The sequence below is a fragment of the Protopterus annectens genome, chromosome 5.part0, assembly GCF_019279795.1.
Source record: "Protopterus annectens isolate FY-2018-M chromosome 5.part0, PAN1.0, whole genome shotgun sequence".
Classification (NCBI taxonomy): Eukaryota; Metazoa; Chordata; order Ceratodontiformes; family Protopteridae; genus Protopterus; species Protopterus annectens.
Window position 1 is genome coordinate 1,192,898,847 of NC_056735.1, and position 25,423 is coordinate 1,192,924,269.

Consider the following 25,423-nt stretch of genomic DNA (forward strand, 5'->3'; position numbering starts at 1 on the left):
GAACGGCAAATCTGACAAGATGACAGAGGTTCCCACCTATGAAATGATTGAGGTCATATGTACGTATATGTATTTGCCACACAGCTACCTGACATCTGCAATGCACATACTGTTGTCATACTGATATGTCATACAGTAGTAAAAGCAAAACCCACAACACATTGACCAACCGTGTCAAAATACACACACACACACACACACACACACACACACACACACACACACACACACACACACACACACACACACCAACTGCAGGATTCTAACCCCTACCTACCTACTTTATGATAATAGAGCAGTACACATTAACACGGCATGTTATGCACATTACTGGACGTTTCCCTTTCCACAGGTATATTTGTAGGATGGTGACATCATCAGACTTGACAAAGGTAAGTATACCACTTTTAAGGTGTTTTACTACTCTCCAAAACTACTGTTCCTCTTCAAGGAGATCCCACACAAACACACACACAGTTGTCAAGTACAGGATTCAAACCCCTATCTAACTAGGTCATAATACTAGAGGAGTACGCATTAACACAACATGCTATGCACATTACCGGGAGGTCTGTTTTCCACAGGTTTATTTGTAGGATGGTGACATCATCAGACTTAACAAAGATAAGTATACCACTTTTAAGGTGTTCTACTACTCTCCAAAAAGGTTGCTTTTCTCCAAAGAGATTACACACAAACACAGTTGTCAAGTGCAGGATTCAAACCCCTACCTAACTACTTTATGATACTAGAGGAGTACACATTAACACAACGCACTATACACATTAGTGGGAGTTCTCTTTTCCACAGGTATATTTGTAGGATGGTGACATCATCAGACTTGACAAAGATTAGTATACCACTCTTAAGGTGTTTTACTACTCTCCAGTAAGGTTGCTCCTCTCCAAGGAGATCACACACAAACACACACACTTGTCAAGTGCAGGATTCAAACCCCTACCTAACTACTTTATGATATTACAGGAGCACGCATTTACACAACGCGCTATACACATGACTGTGAGTTCTCCTTTCCACAGGTATATTTGTAGGATGGTGACATCATCAGACTAGACAAAGTGGGTTACATTAGGTGCGCTACATAGAAGGAATGTCTAAACACTTTGGCCATGTGATCATCAAAGGAGTTTACTATCTACCTGTGTCCCCAGGGCCATAATGACTTTCTCCATACATACTGGATTACGACCTATGTGGTAATTTGTGTGCACTTTGTTTTATCCAGAAGAGATGACTATGCATTCTTTGGCATTCTGCTTGATGGCATTGTTTTGACACCAGGTATCTGTCTCTGTAAGACCCTTCTGGAGGATGTCTGTGTCAGCTGTAGAGTCGATTATGGACCACAGTTAGCAGTCATCTGTTCAGCCATACTCCTCCCGTGCTTGCCTGTACCTCTGAGCAGTATCTACTAAACAGGTGGGGTCCCAGGAACAAGACCTGTGTGATGCCATTTGTGACTGGTTTAGAGTCGGACATGGCACCCGCAGCCCTGAACATGTGTGTTTGATCTGTGAGTCACTTGGCCACCCATCCTGTGACATAGCTGTTAATGTTCAAGCTGGTAAGCTTGTCCATGATGACAGTGTGGGGAATGGTGTAGAAAGTCCTTAGTGAGGTCCAGGTGGGCTGTGTGGACTACTTTCACCTCCATCTATGTCCTTGGTAACTGTTTCAAATAAGTCAGCTAGGTTTAGGAGGCAGGATCTGCCTTTAACAAGGCCAAGTTGGGTAGAGTCCAGTGTCTGTAGGTCCCCAATGTCTCTGTTTATGGGTTCCATGATAATTTTCTCCATAGCTTTGCAGACCAGGCTGAGTAGACCTATAGGGCAATGGTTTCCAGGTTCTGTTGTGGCACCCCCTTTGTGGAGCTCGATGACTCTTGGTGTATGCCATTCTTTGGGTACATAGCCTGTGGTACGATTGAGTCTGGGCAGTGAATGTAGGTGAGGGTGTAGTTCCTTTTGGGGTTGGTGTAAGACGCAACCTGGGACACCATCCAGTTCCATTGATGCTGTGTTCTTAGCTTTGGAGAGGGCTGTCTTTACCTGCATGTCCATGAAGTCTGGGGCTCTGCATTCTTTTGGGATGGACACAGGCCCTTTTGGGGGTGATGGGGGGGAGTTTGCACTGAACTTGTCCCCCAGGATGTGGGCAATGTAAGTTGGTTCAGTGTATTTCTTGCCATTTTTCAGTAGCTGACAGCATATTTGGAAGTTGCCACCTACATGTTTGGTATAGCTAATGAAGGATTTGTGGTTGTTATACTTACATTCCTTGGCAATTTGTCTTTAGAAACTGGCCTTGGATTATTTTATGAGCGATCATTGTTTCTTCCTAATAATGATCATTGATGCCTTTCCTTTTGTGAAGTTTGCTCTATCATGTGTTCGTTTCCTCCTGCTGCTGTCTAGCTTATTCATGGGTAACGACCACCAGATTGGTTTCTTATTTTTGGAGGAGTGCATCTTGGTTTTATTTGGGATGTCTCGATCCATGCATCCCTGTAGATGTTTATAGGATGCACTTGTAAATGATTCGGCAGATTGTATAGCATTATCCTATAGCAAGGGGGCTTTGGAACTTTCCACTTTGGTCTTGGGAAGTGTGCAGTTTGCAAAATGTCTTCACAGTGGTTTCATTGACTGGGGGGGGGGGTGCATGTCCAGTGTGATTACTTTATGATCTGATATTACCAGCGAGGGGTTTATCTCTGTTGTGGTACACTGGTACCCCATGTTGGTGATGATCAGGTCCAGTATGATGTCACCTCTAGTGGGTGTGGTGACCAGCTGTTCCAGGGTGTAGTTTTTAAACTCTAGGAAACATTGGGCCAAGGACATTGTGCACGAGTAATTCTCCCACTCAGTATTTGGGTAGTTGTAATCTCCTCATATAATGGTGTTTGATAGGACCTTTATATTTTCCACTGTTCTCAGGAATACTGAGTGAGGTTCCTGAGACAAGGTAGGTGATCTGTAGCAGGCTACAATATGATAAGCAGCTTTGCCCAATGTTAGTTGCATAGTTGCACTTGCATGGTCTCCAAGGCCTCATGCTGTGCCACTAACCTGAAGGTGTGGGTATCCATAAGATAAATGGATACACCCCTTCCTTTGGTATTTCACTCGTGGTTTTGGGTCCGAAGATCAGAGAGAATGTGAGTGTTTTACATGGAGCATGTCCAACAGCTCTGTGTTTGACATAGCTTTGTATGTTAAGCAGAACACCACCTCTGAGTAGGCAATATGCAAGGGAGTACGGCTGGAGCATTTTGAGATGGTCTGTGCATGGCATGTATTTCAGGCCGCTAATGCTCTTTGTGAGGTATTGCTGCAGACTTTCCAGTTGTTGTAGTTGTCTTGTGAGATACATAGCAAAATGGGCATTGTACTTTATTATGGTTCTAGTGAGTGATGAGTAGAGGGGAACAATGTCCTCTTCTATTCTGCATGAGCCACCTTTTGTGATGAAGTGTGCCACATAGGAGGATTTCCTGACTACTGTGGAGATGTGATTATCACAGTTGTGTCCACTGTCCACCTGTGACCCAAGGTCTCTTGTCACACTTTCAGTGTTAAGTATACTACCGCCTATGTTGTAGTTCATGGCTACAGAGTTTTTAACAAAGGGGATGACAATGCACTTTTTGGCATTGAGCTTGAGCCCATGGCTTTGATAACAGCCATCTGTCTCAGTGAGGCCCTTTTGTAGGATGTCCACATCTTTAGTGTTTACAATTATGGCTCTTAGTTTGCAGTCATCTGGAAACTTCAGTAGCCACAGACCTTCCATGTTAAAGTTTACTTCAGGGAAGTGGATACTAAACAGGACAAGACCCAGGACTGGACCCTGTGGTACTGCACTCGTCACTGGTCCAAAGTCATATATGGAGTCTTCTACTTTCACAGTGTGTGTTCTGTCAGTAAGCCTGTTGGCAACCCATCTTGTGACTTAGCACTTTATACCTAGTTTAGTGGGTTTATCTATATTTACAGAGTGTGGGGTGGTGTAAGACATGGCAGGATCTACATAGGCTGTGCAAACCACCTTACCCTTGTCTACGGTTCTGGTGACTGTCTCAATGTCATCTATCAGGTTTAGGAGACATGATCTGCATTTTACAAACCCAACATGGTTGTGGTCCAGGGTTTGGAGATTACAAATGTATTTTTTTATAAGTTGTATGATGATACATTCCATGGCCTTGAAGGGCAGGCTCATCAGGCTAATGGGGCGCTAGTTCCTGGGGTCCGTGGTGTCTTCACCCTTGTGTAGTGGGATAACCTTTGCTGTGCACCATTCAGCAGGCACAAAGCCTGAGGTGTGGCTATGACTGAACACGGTACGTCTGTGTGGTGCCTGTTCGTTCTGTGGTTTGTGTAGAACACAGCCTGGGAAGTTATCTGGTCCCACGGCTGTTGTGATACTGGCTTTGGAGAGTGTTTTTTTTTACCTGTGCAGCCGTGATGACAGCAACTTTGCAGTCTTCCATTATAGTGATGTGCTTTTTCATGGGTGAGTGGGGGGTAAAGTTAACACTGATCCTATCTGCCAGGATGTTGGCAATATCAGTTGGATCTGTATATTTAGTGCCATTGAGCTGTAACTCAGAACAGATCTGAGTGTTGCCATGATATGGATCTGTCTGTTGTGCAGAGATCTCCTGAGTAGACAGTATGCAACAGAGTATAGATTGGGTTAAATTCAGTCTTCTTGCATGGGGCAACTGTTTGAGGCCAGTACTCTTGTTGAGATACTTCAGTGGTCTTTCCAGCTGCTGAAGGTGCCTAGTCAGATTCATCGCAAGTGTGTTGTGGTATTCTCTGATGGGTCTGATGACTGATGAGTAGAGGGAACCTCCTTTAACTTACATGCACAGACCTTGGCAGGTCGTGTGAACACATAGCATGATTTTCTGACCACTTTGTGAATGTGTTTCTGGAAGTAGAGATGACTTTCCACATTTGTCCATAGATCCCTTATTATCACCTCCATATTTAGACTAAGTATGTGAGCATGCCCAGTATGACCTTTCAGTGTGATGCTGAATGAAATCCACTACATTTGTTGAAGTGTGTGAGCATGCCCGGTATAGACATTTATCCTATATGTGTGTGGAAAATCAAGTTGTATTTTTACAGCAGGGCTCATCTTTGTGTCATAAATCAACACGGATCATGCTGTGCCTGTAGGGCTTCCATGAGAGACTTTGCATAGACTTATCAACATTTCTACATACAGGGGGGAGAGCTGTTCTTTGTACATTTCTACCCGGGGGCACACCTGATTGTTACTATGGGTGTACATAGGATGAGAGGTTCACCTGACACTTATACACATTTGCTAGGCCTGCACTGCTATGTAAGGTACTCCATTTCAGTCTGTACTGTTGCCTATCGTACTGGCTTGAGGCATACTACTGTACTACAGATCTTAGCATCCACTGTCACCTATATTAGATTGCGACTTCATAGCCTACCCAACCCACATCACACCGCCTGGCCTGCTGTTCTCTGTTTGCATAAGCCTGTGGGGGAGGTTACCCATATGCCTCTTTAGGGGCATGCTACAGCATTTCTTTGGGTTTGCATTAGTGTACAATTGTCCTGCTGTGTCTGTGCCAGGGAAATGCTGTCATGGCTTAGTGGTTCAGTACTGTGACTGTAGTGCACAGTATCCTGGGTTCGAGCCCTATCACTGCTTTTTATTTCCATGCTGGGCAGACCAGGCTGCTTAAGGCACAGTAACGCAGATATGAGCATGTTTACCTGACTTTGCTCAACTTTGCCCGACCTTGCCCAACATTGCTCGACGTTGCGCTAGTTGGCACAGGAAATTTTGTTTGCATATACTAATTAGTGGTAAAAGCTGCCTAGCACTGCTGTATATTGCTTAAAACATGGCAATCATGCCTCAGGTGGTGCTGCAGGGCTGCCTATGTCAGATGCACATAGGACACTCCCTGTACATGTTTGAAAACAGGTAGTTTCAAGTTAGGCATCCCTTTTATTTTATGTGCGAGTCAGAGAGTGGTATCATTTCCAGGGTTCCTACTGAGCCATTGTATGTGCTATGCGTTGCCTCTTTGCCAAGGCATACTGGGCACGCCTCCTTCTGCCTACTGGGGGAGGCTCAGGTTGTTCCTCCTCCAAGTTACGCTGTGCCTGTGCAGGCCTTGGCAATAGTAGGGGGCTGTTTGGCCCTGCCCCATGCTGTACTGCTGCAGCTGTTTTCGCAGGATCATATTGTGTAGCATGGCACATACCATAACAATTTGGGTACATGCAGTTGGTGAGTACTGCAAGGCTCCACCAGATGTGTCCAGGCACCGGAACCATGACTTGAGCATCCCAAACACACGCTCAATTACATTTCGTGTTTGTGCGTGAGCCTCATTATGGAGTTCTTGTTCAGGTGTGTGTGCATTTCTGATGGGTGTCATCAGCCACGGCTCCAGTGCGTATCCAGCATCCCCCACTAGGTAACCGTCAGGGATGTCCCCATTGGCAAATGTCTGATACAGCTGCGTCAGATGCCACATATGGGAATCGTGGTAGCTTCCAGGGCAGCCAGCACACACATTCAGTATTATGCCCTGGGCATTGTACACGACCTAGCCATTGATGGAGTGGAAGCCCTTGCGATTGTTGTAGGCCCTACCCCGCTCACCGGCTGGTGCTTAGATGTGTATGTGCATGAAGTCAATTGCACCCACTACCTCAGGATATTCCACTATTTGCTGGAAGAGACTCATATTGCTGGCCAATGCCTCACGGGAATTGGGGAAATATACATGATCGCCGGCATGTGCTGACATGGCATTTATGAACTGGTGCAGTACCCTGGATGCTGATGCCTGTGATATCCCCATCATATCACCATTTGGTCTCTGGAAGGGACCTGTTGCTAATATTCTTAGGCCAACACATACCTTGATTTCCACTGGGATGGGTTCCCCTCTGTTGGTTCTGTGTGTGAGGCGTGGCCTGCACAGCTCAACAATTTGCTGCAGGAGATCTCTGTCCACTCTATATCACTCCACTATCTCCAGCTCATGTAGCCCCTGGTAGGTTACCCTGGGTCTGTACACTCTTCTCCATCTCCTCACTGTGGGTTGCTCAGCAGCATTCACAATGGCACCACCCCCAGCATCTTGCACATGTTGCCTTATAATAGCAATGGCAGCCCCTAACATTTTTTTGTCTCAGTTAAGCTTGCTAAGTTTTCACTTCTCTTTGTATACTGCAATGTTGCAGTGTTTCTGAGAAAAACATGGGAGAAATGTTGTTTGCAGAGTTTTAAGTGCTGGGCTGGGCTAGTGTACTGCCTGTGTAATTGGCTGATTCTGATTGATTTCACCTGGCAGCTCTGCTAGTTCTCCTTGGTTAACTTCCTGCTACTTCTTTTCCTTCCTTTTCCCTTTCTGTTTCCACAGGGGGCAGCGACGTGCAAACAAGCGCAAACATGCGCACATGAGTGCACACAGGCTTGGACAGCCTTACACAGGCTTACACGGGTGCACACAGGCTTAGACGGTTTTACAGGCGCGCACATGTGCGCACACAGTGTAAGCACCTTTGCAAGAAATTTTAGAGATATCCACGGTGTGCACCTTCGGTTTCTGGGTTTCAGTTAAGACAACTGTAGACACGCCTCTTCCAGTCCTGAGTAACTCACAACAAACACATGCTACTCTGCTCCAATAAGCTTACAGTCTTTCATACATACCCCCTCATGATGTTGCCTGTCTTCTACTCTACTACTCCCCTAATCCTACACTTACACTCTAGGGACATGGCTCACATGGCAGGGAAAATTGGGATTCACTATATCCTCATTTGCATAGGACTGCCTACTAATGCTTGGTTACATCTCTCAAACTGGCATGGCAGAGGAATATTTTTAATAAAAATGCCTATTTTTGGCTTTTTTTTTTATTTTCTGGTTTTTATAGCGCTGCACGTTTGCATGGCGCTGCGCTACGCTTAAACATCGGAGATCGGGGACAAAAATTTATTTTTATTAATTTGAAATGGATAAAAATGCCAAGGGCCTTATATTTGGCCATTGGCATGCTTCTTCCACTGGATGCATCCTTTATTTGGAGCTGTCATAGCTCCGTTTTGCTATTTGCAGAACGGTACTCCATTACCAATGGAGTGCATTTCTGCAAATAACTCTACTCTTACTCGAACAGGCTAGTGTTTCCTGGATTGCAAATTTACCTCATTTTCATAGCTTTCAGCAGCAAATGAGGTAATTTGCATAACGTAACACTGTCCGTGCAAGAGTAGTTTTAGAGCTCTCATGCACGCCCCTGCCGGCTATTGCTGAATCGCTCAGCAGACACATTGCCTGTCTGGAGTCTTACTCTACTCTTAGACTCCGTGCAAGCCTTTGTGAATCCGGCCCAGTATTATTAAAAAAAAATGTTTAGATTTTCTATTACAAAAAAACGCAATGAAAAGAATGACAAAGTGACTGATGTTCTTGCTGGTAGTATTTTCTGTCTTGCATTATAAGTGCTATGAATTTGAACTTTAAGGCTCTGTTATCATTTCTCAAAGCATGTGTTGTGATGGTATCTCTGTTTTCTCCTTCATGCTCACCACAGAAGAACAGAGGCAGTACAATGTGTTCTTTCCTTTATTGCTAAATTCCTGTAACTGCCACTGCATGAGAATGTATCCACAAGCCTTAGACGTCCGACCGCTAAAGAAGCAGTTTGCCAAATGACTGAAGATGTTATTTGTTAATGAGCTCCATCCTGTGCCAAGGGTGCAGGGTTTGAATCTTTCTACTTTCATTTGCCAAATGTGCGACATTGAGCAAGTCACTCAACTCGACAGTGTTTTGGGGAAATGTTCTCCTGGATTGAATATCTAGTAACTACCTGTTAATCTAAGATTAATTCAGAGTGAATTTGGCCCAACGTGGATGCCACCCCCCTAGATTAATCTGTCAGTTTAGACAGGCACATGCCACCTGACCATGACCCAGACTAAACAAGATCAGTTAGTGGCTTGGGTGCTGAAGGGAGGGAGTGAGCATCTGATGCTAGCTTACTCATCCTGAGAAATGCCAGTAACATTGGTCAGATGGTCAGTGACATGTACTTGTCTCTGCTAGTCCATATTATTGTAGTAGCTTTCACAGGATAGGTGCAGGAACATGCATGCCCAAAGAAGGTCTTACAGTATGTTGTATTTGTAGGCATGGACATTAGCCACTGGGGATTCATGTTGATAGTTCACCACCACTTTCACTAAATCCTGGTTCAGCAAAAAAAAAAATTGCCAAAATAGCTTTCATTTAACCGTAAAATAATTTTTTTGAACTGGGAAAGCACTCACACCATCCACCAGACTTTAAATATACCTAGTCTGAGAATGGACTACAGTGAAGAAAAAGAAATTCTCCACTATTGCTGAAAGTGGTTTTGGCGAAATATTTTTGCTTGACAGGGCATTCGGCGAAAGCAGCATTGATAAAATGACATTCCTGCACCCGAGGGTGGGGTGGGACGGTAAAACAATATGATTAAAATTAAAAAAAAAAAAAACTCCAATGGCTGCCTGGGTGACAGCCTCCTCTTTCTTCACAGTGGAATAAATAGGCAAATTGTTTGGGGAGGTCTGAGAGCTGACAGGTCATAGAGTTTTAAAAAATCCCAATTAATTTATGATTTCTTGGAGCTCTGCTATTACTATTTAAACGTATAATGTTTTGGTGAGTAATGTCTGAAAAACATGCTTTTCCTTACTGTACTATTACTGTGCTGGTTCAGTATTTCCTAAATCATTTACTAATCTAAGATGTGGGTTTCTGTCAAAATATATTGTCTCATAGATGGTGACAAGAGCATTTTACTTTTAAAATTTCGGATAAATACTTGATCATATATTTAAGGTAGCTATTTGTGTTTTTCTGTCTTTCATAGGCATTGTGTTTGCATCCTATGGTCCAGTGTGGAGAGAGCAGAGGCGATTTGCTCATTCTACCCTTCGACGCTTTGGCCTGGGAAAGCTTAGTTTGGAGTCCAAAATTGTAGAAGAACTAAAGTATGTAAAAGAAGAAATGCTGAAACATGGCAACAAATCATTTAACCCAAGAACTGCCATCAGTGTTGCAGTGGCCAACATTATCTGCTCTATGTGTTTTGGAAGGCGTTTTGACTATGAAGATAAGGAATTAAAAACAATGCTGAGCATCACATCTAGAGGACTGGTGCTGGGTTACAGCAGTATGGTCTTGCTTGTGAATGTCTGCTCTTGGCTCTACTATCTACCATTTGGGCCATTTAAAGAGCTGAGACAAATTTTTAATGACCTAACTGCTTTTCTGAAAAAAATCATTGCACAGCACAGGTTCAGACTGGACCAAGAAAACCCACAAGACTTTATTGACCTGTACCTATTGGAAGTGGATCAGCAGAAGGGTAATGTGGAAAGTAACTTTAATGAAAATTATCTTTTTTATATTATTGCTGACCTCTTTGTAGCTGGCTCTGATACTACAACCAACACTTTGCTGTGGAGCTTATTGCATATGGCAGTTCACCAAGATGTGCAGAGTAAGTGGATAAATATTTCATTATGAAAAAGACCTTTGTGTTATTCTGTACTGACTGTGAATGTTCGAGTAATATAATATTTATTGTTGTAGTAATTATCTCATTACAGCTGAGTGATTCCTCCAGGTGCATCTGTAGTTAACTCCTACTGATGCCTCTAGGGGTCAAATATTGCTTGTTCTTATTTGCATCAATAATTCCAAAACCATGGTATGTACAAGGTTTTAAAAGATTTCATCTTAAAGCTTACACAGTGGCAAACTCAACTGCATTAATATTTGACCTCTGTCTAGTGCAGGTAAATAGATATTAAGTGTTGTTTTTTATGATATGAATTTATATAGATATAATTTTCACATTTTTCTAAATATCTCAACAACCAAGTAACACTGACAGAACTACTTAGCCTCTTATGAAAGCTCTCAGCTAGGTGAATAAAATGCTGCTGACTGTATGTGTGTAACTTGAGTGGTTGCTGAGATATTGTAAGTTGTTTACAAAATATTACAAATCTAATAGTTACTGTGTTTACTGTGACTTATAAAATTCAGTTTAAGCCCTAGAACCTAAAGAATACCACCACTATAAAAAGAGTTTGTGCTGAAGAGTTTGCCATTTATACTTCTGTAATAACCCATTATGGTTCCAGAGATATGAACATTTATTTGAAATCTGAGGACATAATCTGCGTCTGTAAAAAGGCTTAGGCTCCGCCCATTGGAAGTTACAGTGCAGACTTCCTCAGCTAAACAGAATATGTTTGTGATGGCATGCCCACAGTGTCAGGTCTTGTTTTGCTGTTAGCAGTCTAGTGTACTGAGATCGGTATTATGGGTTTATATGATTTCATTGAGTTTTCAGAAACTCGAAATTGATATGGGTGAAACCATTTTATCGAGTTTCCGAAAACTTGAAGTAAAAAAAAAAAACAAATCTACATTTTTGCAGGGGGGCAAGCCCCCTTTCACCCCCATATGGGGGGCTGCACCCTCCACACCCCATGCAAATTATATGTGCTAACTCACTTTAATATAATACTAATATAGTAATAATATAATATGTTGTTGTGTTGTGTCTTTCTGCTTTTCCCGGTTAGGGGTCGCCACAGCGGAACTCCGGTCTTAATGTAGCTCGCACTACAGTGAGGAAAGAGTAAATTCTCCTATGAAGCAGTTCTTTGTAAATTGCAGTACAGTGGGGATCAGGAAATTTATCCTTATACCCACTGTAGTGCCATCTCAGAATTGGTGTATTTAATTTGCAGGTGTGGGGGTATAGGAGGCTTGCCCTCCACCCCCCCTTGCAAAAACATAAATTTATTTTTATTTTGAGTTTCCAAAAACTCGATCATATGGTCTTGATCGTATGAATTTAGTTTCCAAGAACTCAGTCATGTAAACATGGTATTCCACACAGCTGTCTCTATCCCCTCACTTAAACACTATGGGTGGAATTCAGAGAGAGCTTCAGTACTGTGCAAGGGCTCAGACAGTGTACAAAGTCACATTGAATGTTGTTAAGAAAGGGCTTACAAACTAAGTCTTAGTACTACGCAAATGAGTTATACCAGCAGCATAATACTAATATGTAGGAAGGATTCTGAGGCCGGTTAATTGTATTCTATTGTGTGTAGTAGTGTAGCAGTTCAAACACAGTGCATGCAGATGAGTGTAAATAATATGTCTGAGCAGTACAGCAGAGAGTGCAGATACCTATATGATTCAGAAACACAAAACAAATACAGAGTAATGTAGGTTACATAATGGTATAAAGTTAGTAGCAAACTGCTGTAACTCTGTATACTGATTGGTTATACAGCAGTAAAAGAAAAATGGGTAAGGTGTAAAAGAAGACAGTTTTTGAAATAAAAGTAGATATGAGATTTCCCATCTTTGCTGACAGAGGTATTATTAATGCTTTAGTTAAACCAAGGAGATCAGGAAGCAAGAGAAAGAAAAATTACACTAGCCAGAAAATAAAGTATGAATTCAGTTAATCGATTGTGGCACACAGGAATACCCTATTTATTGCATCCAGGCAAGGACTCTAATAGGCCAGCTGCTTAAGACCATGTAGAAAGTGTGCAGTTTAGTGGGAAATACAAATAAGGCACCGGAAGCCATCTCTGTATTTACAGATAATAGTCATTCAATGCACGTAATGCACTGTGGGCTGTGCTAATAGTATTTATTGCAAAATGCAGTATAATATGTGTATTGACAGCTGCATCTGTTCTCTGAGACAGTTATTGTTTTTATTTGGCCAAGGTACTAGATAGCTGACCAAGTATAGGGACATTTAAGCAGGTTGAGGCCATTTCTGATTTATTGAAAGCGGTTATGTGTTGTCCATTGCCGTGGCAGCAGCTCTTTAAAGAGACCAAGGGCTAGTCCTGTGTAGTAAGGTTAGTTTTTCTGAAGTAGTTGGCACAGGTTTGGAAGAGGCATAAAACACATACAACACCAACATTAAAGAACAGATTTAGAGTAGTTACTACCATTGCAAAGTTTTTCTGTCAGAATCTAATAGCTGATTCTGTGCCAATTTGATTGGCCTACTTGTAAGCTTTAGTGGTAACTCTACCAACATATATAAGGACATACTCATGAGTGCTGCTGCTGTTTCAAACCCTGCTTTTCTCTTTGTAACCAGCCTAGATTAGTTGGTGCAAACCTTTCTGGAAACAGCTACTCTGTATGCAGTCACTCTTGCACCAGTTTTTCTCTGGATATTTTGCTGATTGACTAATGAAGGCCCCTGTATACTCTGTACTTCAGGCACTTACCTGCATGCCTGGCCTGTGAGGTATTCTACTGCCCTCTAGAACAACACACTTTGGGCAAGTACCCTGCTAGGTATCAGCATTATAACAATATAACTCACTTCTGCACCTGGCTTGTAATGTGAGCAACTTTTGTAAATTCCATCCATGTTGTTGAGGTGTATTTCAGTTTCATATCTTAGTGTATTTTTTGAACATCCTATAGTTTCCAATATGTTGTTAAACAAATATCATATAAGGCTGTGTTTTTTAACTGTTTTATAAAGTTGTAAAACAGTTTGACCAGTTACACATTCCAAATGAGCTGTGTGCTACTAAACTAAAAACCTATAACAATTAGCCACTAGCTTGTTCAACCATGATATTTAGTTTGCAGCAGGTGTTTTATTGGAGAGAGGTTTGCCAGTGATGACATTGTTATGACTAAAAATCATTCCATTGACTTAGCAGAATCTGATGGATTTCTATAAAACCAAAAATCTGCTTTATTTTATTTTAGTTAGGTTTTTTCATTATTTGTTATGGTTTATGCTCCATACTAAACTGAAGTTTGTAACAAATTAGAAACCATCCAACTAATTTGATAATTCACTTTGTTTATACTGTTATAATGCATGCAGAAAGTGTTTTGCCATGCTAACCAGTATGGTTTCAGATTATGTGCCGTTATTTACATTAAAATGCTAATAACCTAGCTATGTGGCATAGAGGGAAGGAGCCCATAATGTGACCCAGATGACATGAGTTCATTTAGTGGCTCAGGCTCTGGATGATCTGGCTGGAGAGATGTTTGAAGGAGTGGTAGTTGTTGTTTCAAACATTCCAGGAGGAAGGGTGGGGTTTCTGCCTAGGATTTGGCACTCTCTCTCAGTGATGGTGCCAGTGTTGTAATTGCATGGCAGGTTGCCATTGAATTCGGAATGGTGGTCTGATGTTGCATGCAGTTAGGACACAACAAAAAAGCCTGCCATACAAGACAGCATATCTGACATTGCCATTGCTCTGCCCCATTTTTCTACTTCCCATATACCAACAAGCCAGGGTTACTACAAAGCGCACTAAGGTAAGGAAAATTGGAGCAACACTGAGCAGCTGATTACTGGAAGAAATACAAAGTGGAAAGTTATACTTTGTAAGACCAGGGTGAATCATGACAAAGCCTCACTTTGTAGGTCCTGTACATGTGAAGTTCAAAATTTTTAACAGAATACCAATTTTCTATTCAGAAAGCAGTTATTACATTATTCCGTAATAGCATAGACAGCATATGGCATTCTGTTTGTGTAGGAAAACCAGTGAGATGCTGCTGCATCACCTGCATGAGGTCATTACAGGTTACATGGTAGCAATGAAGTGGTTTAAACCTTAGGTTTTATGAATTTTGCACTTTTTTGTCAAAGTATATGACACACAGTAATTATGGCTTATAAAAAGAAAATATTTTGTTTTATTAATAGTACTTTTATTTAAATTGTTGAATCAGTTTTGATTTGTCCAAGATGTGATTATACTGCTTTGCATATGTAGAGATACTGGAATAATTGTTATTTAGACATTGCAGTGTAATCAGGCACTTAAGCTGGTGCATTGTCATTCAGAGACACTTTCAACTTATCTGTCTTCCATGTTAATCTTGATTATCCTCCATTTATTTCATTTAAAATCAAAGATAGTTGCATAAGCGTGACAGTGATTCAGTGGTTAGCATTGCTGCTTCACAGTGCTTGTATTTAGATCCCATTTGGGAGTCTTCTTTGCAGAGTTTTAATGTCCTTCCTGTACCTACATAGATTGTCTATAGAATCCTTAGTTTTATTTCTTTTTAATTTCTCTTAAGTCTTTTGGGTTTCTGATACCACGACAGGAATGGACCCCATTCCTAAGTCAAAGTATGACTACAGTTCATGAAATTAGTATTGTTTCACTGTTTGATGTTAGCCAGAAGTGCTCTTCGCAGCACCCACAATGTGCCTAGTAATGACTCCTCCTGCAGTTTGTACAGAGTTACATGCATCAGTAACATGTCTAAGTATGATTGTAAATTCTTTTTTATAAGACCCGTTGATGTCCTTCATGGATGCATCTGCAGTCATAACAAGTGGGTTGTCCTGTCGTCAGGCAGCCCTGCAGTCGGCCGGATTCCAAAGTCCGGGTCCGGCTTCGGCTGATGTCGCACTCCACCCGACGTCATCTCTGTTGGTCTTCGGGTATAAAAGCATCAGCCGACGCCATTTTCCTCAGTCTTTCTTGCCGCGTGGCGCCCGAAGCAGAAGCTGTTCGCAAGTGCCTGTCGGTCGGATCCAGAGATTACTTCTACCGAATACTACTTCGAAGACTTCTAAAGCTAAGTACCCCGTTGGGGACTCTTTCTTGCCTCAGCCGATGTCAGAAAAAGTTAACAATTGTTTAACCTGTGGGAAACAAATACCTCATAAAGATTTCCACTCTTACTGTCTGCCTTGTTTAGGCCCAGCCCACGTAGCAGCCTGTTCGCCTGTGCCTCTTTCAACCGACGAACGCTTAGGCGTCGGTCGGAGTTTGCAGAACAGTTTTTCGGTACTGATTTTGCGTACATTATGCCGCCGGATCCTCCGACTACCCAGTCTTCAAAAACGCAAAGATAAAGACCGACACTCGCGGTCCGCGGTTTCGGCCGAAACCACGGTAAAGCAAACCGCGAGTGTGTCGGGTTCGGCCGAAACCGCGAAAACTGATCTAAGCACAGCTGAACCTATTCTTACTACTGAGGCCCCTGCTACAACTCTTGAATCGACCTCAGAATTTTTACCCACTATGGTGGTTGACTTATCAGACACCATCCCCTTGGATGTCTCTACCCCAGCACGTGGTGCTGCTAGGCCTCCAGCAGCCATGTCCATTAAGGCCTTCGCCAGGGCTAAAGCAGCCAAGACTACTAAATCAGTGCCTGTTAAACCCCCCACATCCAGGCCCTCTTCTAGTTCTCAAATGCTTTCTTTGGCAGAAGATTTAATTTCTTTAATTAGAGGATCTCAATCTCACCCAGACAGGGCCTCTCAGCCCCCAGAGAAGAGACCTAGGGCAGAGCCCCCTGAGCCAGTGTCTTCCGATGAGTCTGCTGATGAATCAGACATAACTGACCAGCCAGAGGCTCCCTTCTCCAATTTTGAAGATTCTGATGCTGAAGAATCCATTCCTGCTGCTTCCCCACCAGAAGAATTCTCCTTTGGGGAAACCTTGCATGCCATGCGAGAACAGTTCCAATGGCAGCAACAGGATTTTTCAGACTCCAGAAAAAGACTTAGAACCTTTCTGCACCTCCCACAGCACAGGCCCTTAGCTATACCTCCTGTTCTATCTGTGGTGGATGATGCTTTTAATGATGTTTGCTCTGCTCCAGATTCTTTACCCCCAGCCCCTGCCAAACCAGACAGATTTTACAGGGTGCCAGATACTCATCACCACCTTTACAAGGCCCCACTTGCAGACCCAGAAACTATATCCCAGGGTCCCAAGGCAGTAGCCGCGACCACAGCTAAAACCCTATTCCTTCTGAAAGGGAAGCAAGGTCATTAGACAGATGGGGTAAAAAGGTCTACACTTCAGCTACTCTCTCAGCTAGAGCTTTAAACTGTCAGTTTCACATGATACAATACCAAGAGTTTATGCTTGATCAGTTAACTAAAAACTAACCACTGATGAATCTCTTGATAAGAAATATGTATTAGAGATGGTAAATAACATACAACAGGTTAGCAACCATTCCTTAAAATGTGGCTATGATGCACTGGAGGCTTCATTTAGATCAGCCATGACAGGCACAGTGATAAGAAGGCATGCATGGCTAAAGGAACAAGCTTTACCGGATCATGTTAAAGCCAAGTTGCTAGATGCTCCTATGGACAAGACAAGTTTGTTTGGTACACCTGCCCAGCAGGTTATGAAGAAAATGGAAGAAAAGGCAAAATCTGTTCAAACTGTTAAAGATTTCTTGCAGGTTCAACCCCAAGGTTTAGCAGGAACTGGCCTGCCAAAAATTGGTCCTTTCCTGACTCCACAAAATTTCAAAGGGGCAGGAATAGGCGTTCCAGAGGCAGAAACCAACCCAGAGGAGGTGCCTACAGAGGACGACAGTGGCAAGGTAACAACAGAGGCACAGACACAGCCACTGCCACTACATCAGCACAACCACAGTGACTTAATCCTAACTCCGCCTACCAGGGAACAAATAGCAGCTCCTCTAGGCGGAAAGTTAACCTTATTTTCAAAGAACTGGCACTACATAACAAAAGACAAGTGGATTTTACAAACCATAGATCAAGGTTACCGGTTTCACTTCCACACTTTACCAGTCAAAAGAGGAATGCCAAATCTACCTCCAAATCATAAAACAGCGGATCTACGCCAGTTCATGGACTAAGCCAACATGAGAGCTGTGGAAAGAGTGCCAACAGCAGAACAAGGAAAGGGTTCTATTCCAGACTATTCCTAGTTCCAAGAAAGGAAAAAGTTGGAGACCAATTCTCGATCTGTCCACCTTAAATACATACATCATTGTCCCAAAATTCAAAATGCTGACCCTACAGCAACTTCTTCCCATGCTGGGCAAGGAGTCTTGGCTGGTAACTCTAGATCTCAAGGAGGCATACCTGCACGTCCCCATTCGACCAATCTGCAGAAGATACCTCAGATTTCTTGCAGGATCAGAGCACTATCAATTCTCAGCATTGCCCTTTGGCTTATCTACTGCCCAGAGTATTCACAAAATGCCTGGCATCAGTAATCGCCATTGCAGACTACAGGAATTCAAATTTACCCATACCTGGACGACTGCCTGCTACAAGGGGACAACAAAAGCAAGCTGACAACAGATTTACAAAGGGTCATTTACTTGCTACAAGGACTGGGATACACAGTCAATTTACAAAAGTCAAGGCTGATACCATCCCAAACAAGGACATTCTTGCGGAATTGGACACAGTACAACAAATGGCATTCCTGACTACAGAAAAACAAAAGAACTTCCACTTTACTTCTTGGCACTAACAAAACTGAACAAGTTAACAGCAAGAAAATTTCTGCAGGCCTTGGGCTTCATGGCATCATGCATAATCTTGGTCCCATTTGCCAGACTACATATGAGGAAACTACAGTGGTACCTAAAGAATTTATGGTCCCAACACAGACACAGTCTAGAAACAGAAATCCCACTAATTCCATGCTTAAAACAGGAGTTCCTATGGTGGGCTCAGGCATGCCAGTCAAACCCAGGCCTACCCTTTCGCAGATGTCAACCAAGCCAGACCATCACAACAGACGCTTCAGACCTAGGATGGGGGGCCCACATGCTGGACAAATGTGTGCAAGGATTGTGGACACAGGATCAACTTCACCTGCACATCAATCTAAAAGAAATGCTGGCAGTAAAACTGGCAATCCAAAAGTTCAAACCATTCCTCAAAGAGGGCCAGTTGATGATAAGGACAGACAACACCACAGTCATGTGGTACATCAACAAACAGGGAGGCACTCATTCATACCCCCTATGCAGAATGACCTTGGAGCTGTGGACCCTGGCACTCAGCTACAACATTCAGTTACAGGCAATATTTGTACCGGGGAAAGACAATACTCTAGCAGACATATTAAGCAGAACCACTTCGGATGCCCACGAATGGAAACTGCACCTGAACATCTTCAAGACCATCTCAAAGAAATGGGGAATGCCACAGATAGACCTATTCGCATCACCTCTCAATCACCAGCTCAAAAAATTCTGCACAAGGACATTCCATCCACTAGCATGGAAAGTGGACTCACTCTCCTTCAACTGGAAAGGCCTAACAGCATATGCATTCCCACCTCTTCCTTTGATACACAAGGTACTACTAAAAATCAAGGAAGAACGTCCAAGGATAATCCTGATAGCCCCAAACTGGCCAAGACAACACTGGTACCCACTACTGAAGAGCATGTCTCGGAACAATATGTGGCCAATACCCTGATGCCTTTGATGTTAACTCAGAACAACTACAGCATCATACATCCAAACCTAAAACGCTACAACTGACTGCATGGAACATCACATAGCAGCAGCTAATCCAGAACTTTCTCAAAGAGTTAAAGACATTATTCTTGAAGCACGCAGACCTTCAACAAGAAGGAACTATGCTGGAAAATGGAAAAGGTTTGTCATTTGGAGTACCGAAGAGGAAAAGATGTGTCAAACATAGATATGCCTAACATTCTGGAGTATCTGGCGAACTTCTTCATTCAGGCCCGTCCTACCCCCCCCCCAAGATACATGCATCAACTATTTCAACAGAATACAGCTTTGATCCACCTGTTTTTCACCCTTTGCTCAGGCAGTTCCTCAGAGGAATCAAGAATGTAAAACCTCCAAGGAAACCACCATTACCAGCTTGGGATTTAAACTTTGTGCTAGAAAAGTTGACACTATCACCCTTTGAACCAGCAGCAACAGCAGACCTACAACACCTGTCATGGAAAACTGCTTTCCTACTGGCAATTACTTCAGCAAGGAGGGTTTCAGAACTACAGGCCTTAATGGCAGTGCAACCCTTCCTAATCTTCCACCAAGATAGAGTGTCCATGAGGACTAATCCTACATTTATGCCCAAGGTGGTATCCAGAGTATCTTTGAACCAGGCAATCCACCTACCTACCTTCTTTCCCAACCCACAAAACAGAGGGAAAGAATACTGCATACCTTGGATGTACATAGACAGCTACGCTACTACTTGGACAGAACAAAATTAGCAGAAAGACTGACCCATGTTTTGTAGCCTATGCAACAGGAAGGGAAGGAAAAGCTATTTCCAAACAGACAATCTCCAAATGGATAGGAAATTGCATACGATACTGTTACTCCTTCCATGGAAAACCAATTCCACAGAACATAAGACCTCATTCTACAAGAGCAACAGCCACTACCACAGCCTTCTTACGAGGAGTGGCAACCAAAGACATTATTGAGGCGGCTACTTGGACCTCCGTGCATACATTTGCCAAGCATTATATTTTGCCTCTATATTCCAGATCCCGAGCAGGGTTTGCCACTGCTGTACTGCAAGGGATCCTAAACACACCATAATCTACTTTTATCCTCCTCCCTAGTTGGCTATGGTATTCTACCCACTTGTTATGACTGCAGATGCATCCATGAAGGACATAGTACAGTTTTGTACCTACCATAAATGTAGATGTCCGAACTGGATAGCATCTGCAGTCAGGATTACCCTCCTCCTTCCCTCTGTGGTACTCCTAGGGTGTTTACCCTCCTAATAGCTAGCTGTTGGGGGAAGTCTTTTATGGTGTATTTGTTTGTATATATGTACATATATGCTTATTGTTGTGTTTACCTCTATCTATTTGGAAACATTGGCATCTATCCAAATTTTAGCCTGCAAGAGGGCTACTGGCATCTGGGGCAAGAAACACTGAGGAAAATGGCGTCGGCTGATGCTTTTATACCCAAAGACCAACAGAGATGACGTCGGGTGGAGTGCGACATCAGCGAAGCGGACCGGACTTTGGAATCCGGCCGACTGCAGGGCTGCCTGACGACAGGACAACCCACTTGTTATGACTGCAGATGCTATCCAGTTCGGACATCTACATTTATGGTAGGTACAAAACTGTACTTTCTCACTAGTACTGGAACTGTCTGGGTATCCTTCTTCCACATTGCCCTTGTTTCTGCCTGCAAATCCTGTTTTTTATGACTTTGTGTCTCCCTGTATGTAAGACACTGTAGTTACTGGGTATAGCAATTTCAATGATCAATGCTACTTTTGTCTTCTTTTCATGGACTACTATATATGGTTTTCTCACATCTATTTTTGAACTGTTGGTAATGGATGATCCCATGTGATATAAACCTTGTCATTTTCTGTGATGCTCTGAGGTTCATGTTTCCAGTGTTTTCCAACTACCTCAGTATTATAATGTTTGCCCAATCCCCAATGCAACAGTCTTGCCACATTATTATGCCTTTCAGTATACAGTCCTTCTGCCATTAGTATATCACAACCAGCAACAAGATGTGTGACTGCTTGCAATTCTGTTTTACAAAACCTACTTTTATCTGTTTCTCCCACATGTTCAATAGACTTTGTAAACCGATCTGTACATGGTCCACTGTACTGGACCACCAATATTAACCTTTTGTCTTTTGGTACAAATTCACCTCTCCTTAACCATTCCTGCGTTCGATCCTGATCAACATGGAGTTGTTCCAATAGTTTTCTATACATGCAGCTATGTTTATGTATTTTCCATATTTCTTGCCTTCTCATCTGATCCTTCACGTTATATTCTTTCTTCTGATTTTTGGCACATCCATTTGCTGCCTGATTTTTATCTATTTTTGGTTTGATTTCCATTCCCACTTGACACTGATATGCTTCCGCTAAACTAAGCAGGGAAGTCATCTTAGTCTTATTTTCCTCATATTTCAAAACTTTTACAATGTTTGGGTCTTGTGAGGTCAGAGATATGTATGCAGTACCACTATTGCAGATCTATACAAGTAATCTATTTCTAGTTTAGTTTTTTATTAGATGCTAGTGATGTGCCTACAGGTTGATCTTCCAAATGGTCCATAGGTGTGTAAGTGCTGTGTTTGCATCCTACAGTTGACTGTTCTCATCCACGATTAGTGGTTTACCTTATATCTGTCACCTGATGGGTTAGGCTGCGACTGCTCTCCAACCTGAGCAGAATAAAGTCAATGCTAGGAAATTAATGTCTGGTACTGCTCCTTGTGCATCTCTTGCTGTAACAGGTCAGCTTATCTTCTGTGTCTGGTTTTCAGTCTTGGTGAGACCACAGGCAGGATTCACGATGGCTTGCACGGAGTCTAAGAGTAGTGTAAGACTCCATGCAGCCATCACGATCCAGAAACAGCCTGAATGTGCGTGTAAGAGAGCACCTAAAACGGCTCTTACACGGGCAGGGCGTGGATATGCTAATTACCTCACTTGCAGCCGAAAGGCATGCAAATGAGGTAATTTTGTGATCCAGGAAGCAGAAACATGCCCGTGTAATAGCCGTGTTATCTGCAGAAATGTACTCAGTTGATAACTGAGTACCGTTCTGCAAATAACACAATGGAGCCTTATCAGCTCCAAATAAAGGTTGCAAATGTCCCAGGCAGCATGCCAATGGCCAAATATGTGACCACTGGCAACATACCCTGATGCAAACATGAAATAAATTTTTTTTTCTGCGATCACCGATGTTTAAATGTAGCGCAGCATCGCGCAAACGGGCTGCGCTATAAAAAAACAAAAAATTAAAAATATTAAACCCACAAATGTGGGTTTATGCAAAGCATGAGTTTACAATGGAAGGGAATGGCAGGCTAAAACAACATGGCCACCGAGTAGGGGTTGCTAAGGGGGGAAGCGGAGTGTAAGACATGTAACTAAGCATTAGTAGGCAATCCTATGTAAATGAGTGGTAGGATAGTGAATCACACTGTTACATAGAAAATGAGCACATTCCGTGCAGTGTAGGAGTAGGATAAGGGGGAGTAACAGAGTAGGAGATAGGTGACATCACAGGGGGGGAATGTATGAAAGGAATGCAGCTCATTGGAGCACAGTGGCATGTGAAAGCTGTCAGTCACACATCATGGAAAGAGGAGTGTCAACAAGTAGGCATGGGAAAGCCAAGAAATGGAAGGTGTACACTATGGATAACACCAAAGTTTCTTGCTGGGCATGCATGCGCACGTGTGCGCACTGGTAGGTACGAGTAAGCTAGAGTGCACGTGTGTAAGCGTGAGTGCGCGCGTTTCAGGCAGAATACGCATGTAGGAGCCTGTTTAAACACCTGTAAGCTTCTTTGCGCTGGTGTGCGCATGTTTTAACCCGAATAAGCAGATTCTAGTCCGTCTAAGCATGTGTGCGCGTGTGTTAACCACTGTGAGCGTGATTTTGCTGGTATGCGCGTTGCTCCCCCCTGAGGAAACAGAAGGGAAAAAGGAAGCATGGGAAATAGTAGGAAGCTAGCAGAAATTACTGGCAGAGCTAGCAGGTGAAAACAATCAAAAGCAGGCAATCACACAGGCAGAACCGTAGCCCAGCCCAGCACTTAAAACTCTGCAAACAGCAGTGCAGAATGTTTCTCTCGAGACACTGCAACAGAGGAGTAAGCTATTAGAAGCTTCACTCAGACCAAAAATGCTAGGGGCTGCCATAGCTGTTATAAGGAGATGTATGCAACTTGCTGAGGGTGGTGACTATGCAAATGCTGCCAGACAACCCACAGTGAGGAGACGGAGAAGAGTGTACAGGCCCAGGGTCACCTACCAGGGGTTACATGAGCTGGAGATAGTGGAGCGCTATAGAGTGGACAGAGACCTCCTGCAGCAAATTGTTGAGCTGTGCAGGCCACGCCTCACACACAGAACCAACAGAGGGGAACCCATCCCAGTGGAAACCAAGGTATGTGTTGGCCTAAGAATACTAGCAATAGGTACCTTTCAGAGACCAACTGGTGATATGATGGGGATATCACAGGCATCAGCATCCAGGGTACTGCACCAGTTCCTGGATGCCATGTCAGCACATGTCGGTGATCATGTATATTTTCCCAATTCCTGTGAGGTATTGGCCAGCAATACGAGTCTCTTCCAGCAAATAGCGGAATACCCTGAGGTAGTGGGTGCAATAGACTGCACGCATATACACATCAAAGCACCAGCCGGTGAGCGTGGTAGGGCCTACATTAACTGCAAGGGCTTCCCCTCCATCAACTGCCAGGTCATGTGTGATGCCCAGGGCATAATAATGAATGTGTGTGCTGGCTGCCCTGGAAGCTACCATGATTCCCATATCTGGCATTTGACACAGCTGTACCAGACATTTGCCAATGGGGACATCCCACATGGTCACCTAGTGGGGGATGCTGGCTATGCACTGGAGCCGTGGCTGATGACACCCATCAGAAATGCACACACACCTGAACAAGAACACCATAATGAGGCACATGCACAAACATGAAATGTAATCGAGCGTGTGTTTGGGCTGCTCAAGTCACGGTTCCGGTGCCTGGACACATCTGGTGGAGCCTTGCAGTACTCACCAACTACATGTACCCAAATTGTCATGGTATGTGCTATGCTACATAATATGATTCTGCGAAAACAGCTGCAGCAGGACCAGCATGGGGCTGGGCCAAACAGCCCCCCACCATTGCCAAGCCAATCACAGGCAGAGCATGACTCGGAGGTTGAACAACCTGAGCCTGCCCCAGTAGGCAGAAGCAGGCGTGCCCAGTATGCCTTGGCCTTGGCAAAGCGGCAACGCATACCACATACACTGGCTCAGTAGGAACCCAGGAAATGATACCTCTCTCTGACTCACACATATAGTAAAAGGGATGCCTAAGTTGACACAACCTGCTGTCAAACATGTACAGGGAGTGTAGTATGTGCATCCAACATAGACAGCCCTGCAGCACCACCTGAGGTATGATTGCCATGTGTTAAGCAATGTAACACCATGTAGTATATGCACACTTGATGACCCTGACTAACATCCTACCCTCACCAAGCATGATGCCACGATATGAAGATGAGATGATCAATTACAATAATTGGCCAAGTATTGCTGTTAGTCAAAGAGGATCCAATGCGTGCCAGCCTGGCATGACATGCTGAGCAAGACACGATTCTACACCTGCTAGGGATGGCGTGCACCTATCAGTCCTGGCCTGTATGATACTGGCAAAGGCTGTTGTCACCCCCACTGTGCCTTGAATAGGTAAGGCTCAAAACACAAACCCACCTCCATTGGTATCACAAGGGATAAGAACCTAGATGTAATGCTACCCAATGCCAGATGTCTAAACTGCAAGATGCATGCAGTCTAAACTCCCCTCAGCATGGAGAATGTTGATATCTGTCCTGTAACAGAAAACTGAGTTAAGGCTCACAAGAGCACCCTAACACTACCAGGTTACACCTCATACCATGCTTTACAACCCCAAAACATGGAACAAACTACAAAAGGAGGGTGACTAGCAATAATTGTCAA

General features: G+C 43.4%; 1 protein-coding gene across 2 annotated transcripts in view; it reads left to right on the top strand.

Annotated features, from left to right (window-relative positions):
• Window positions 1–25,423, top strand: part of LOC122801597 (cytochrome P450 2U1-like) — a 356,967-nt gene that overhangs the window by 27,282 nt on the left and 304,262 nt on the right. For both annotated transcript variants that reach the window (XM_044071061.1, XM_044071060.1), the window contains exon 2: window positions 9,965–10,597. In XM_044071061.1, the coding sequence (XP_043926996.1) occupies window positions 9,965–10,597 (633 nt within the window). The remainder of the gene's footprint in view (window positions 1–9,964; window positions 10,598–25,423) is intronic.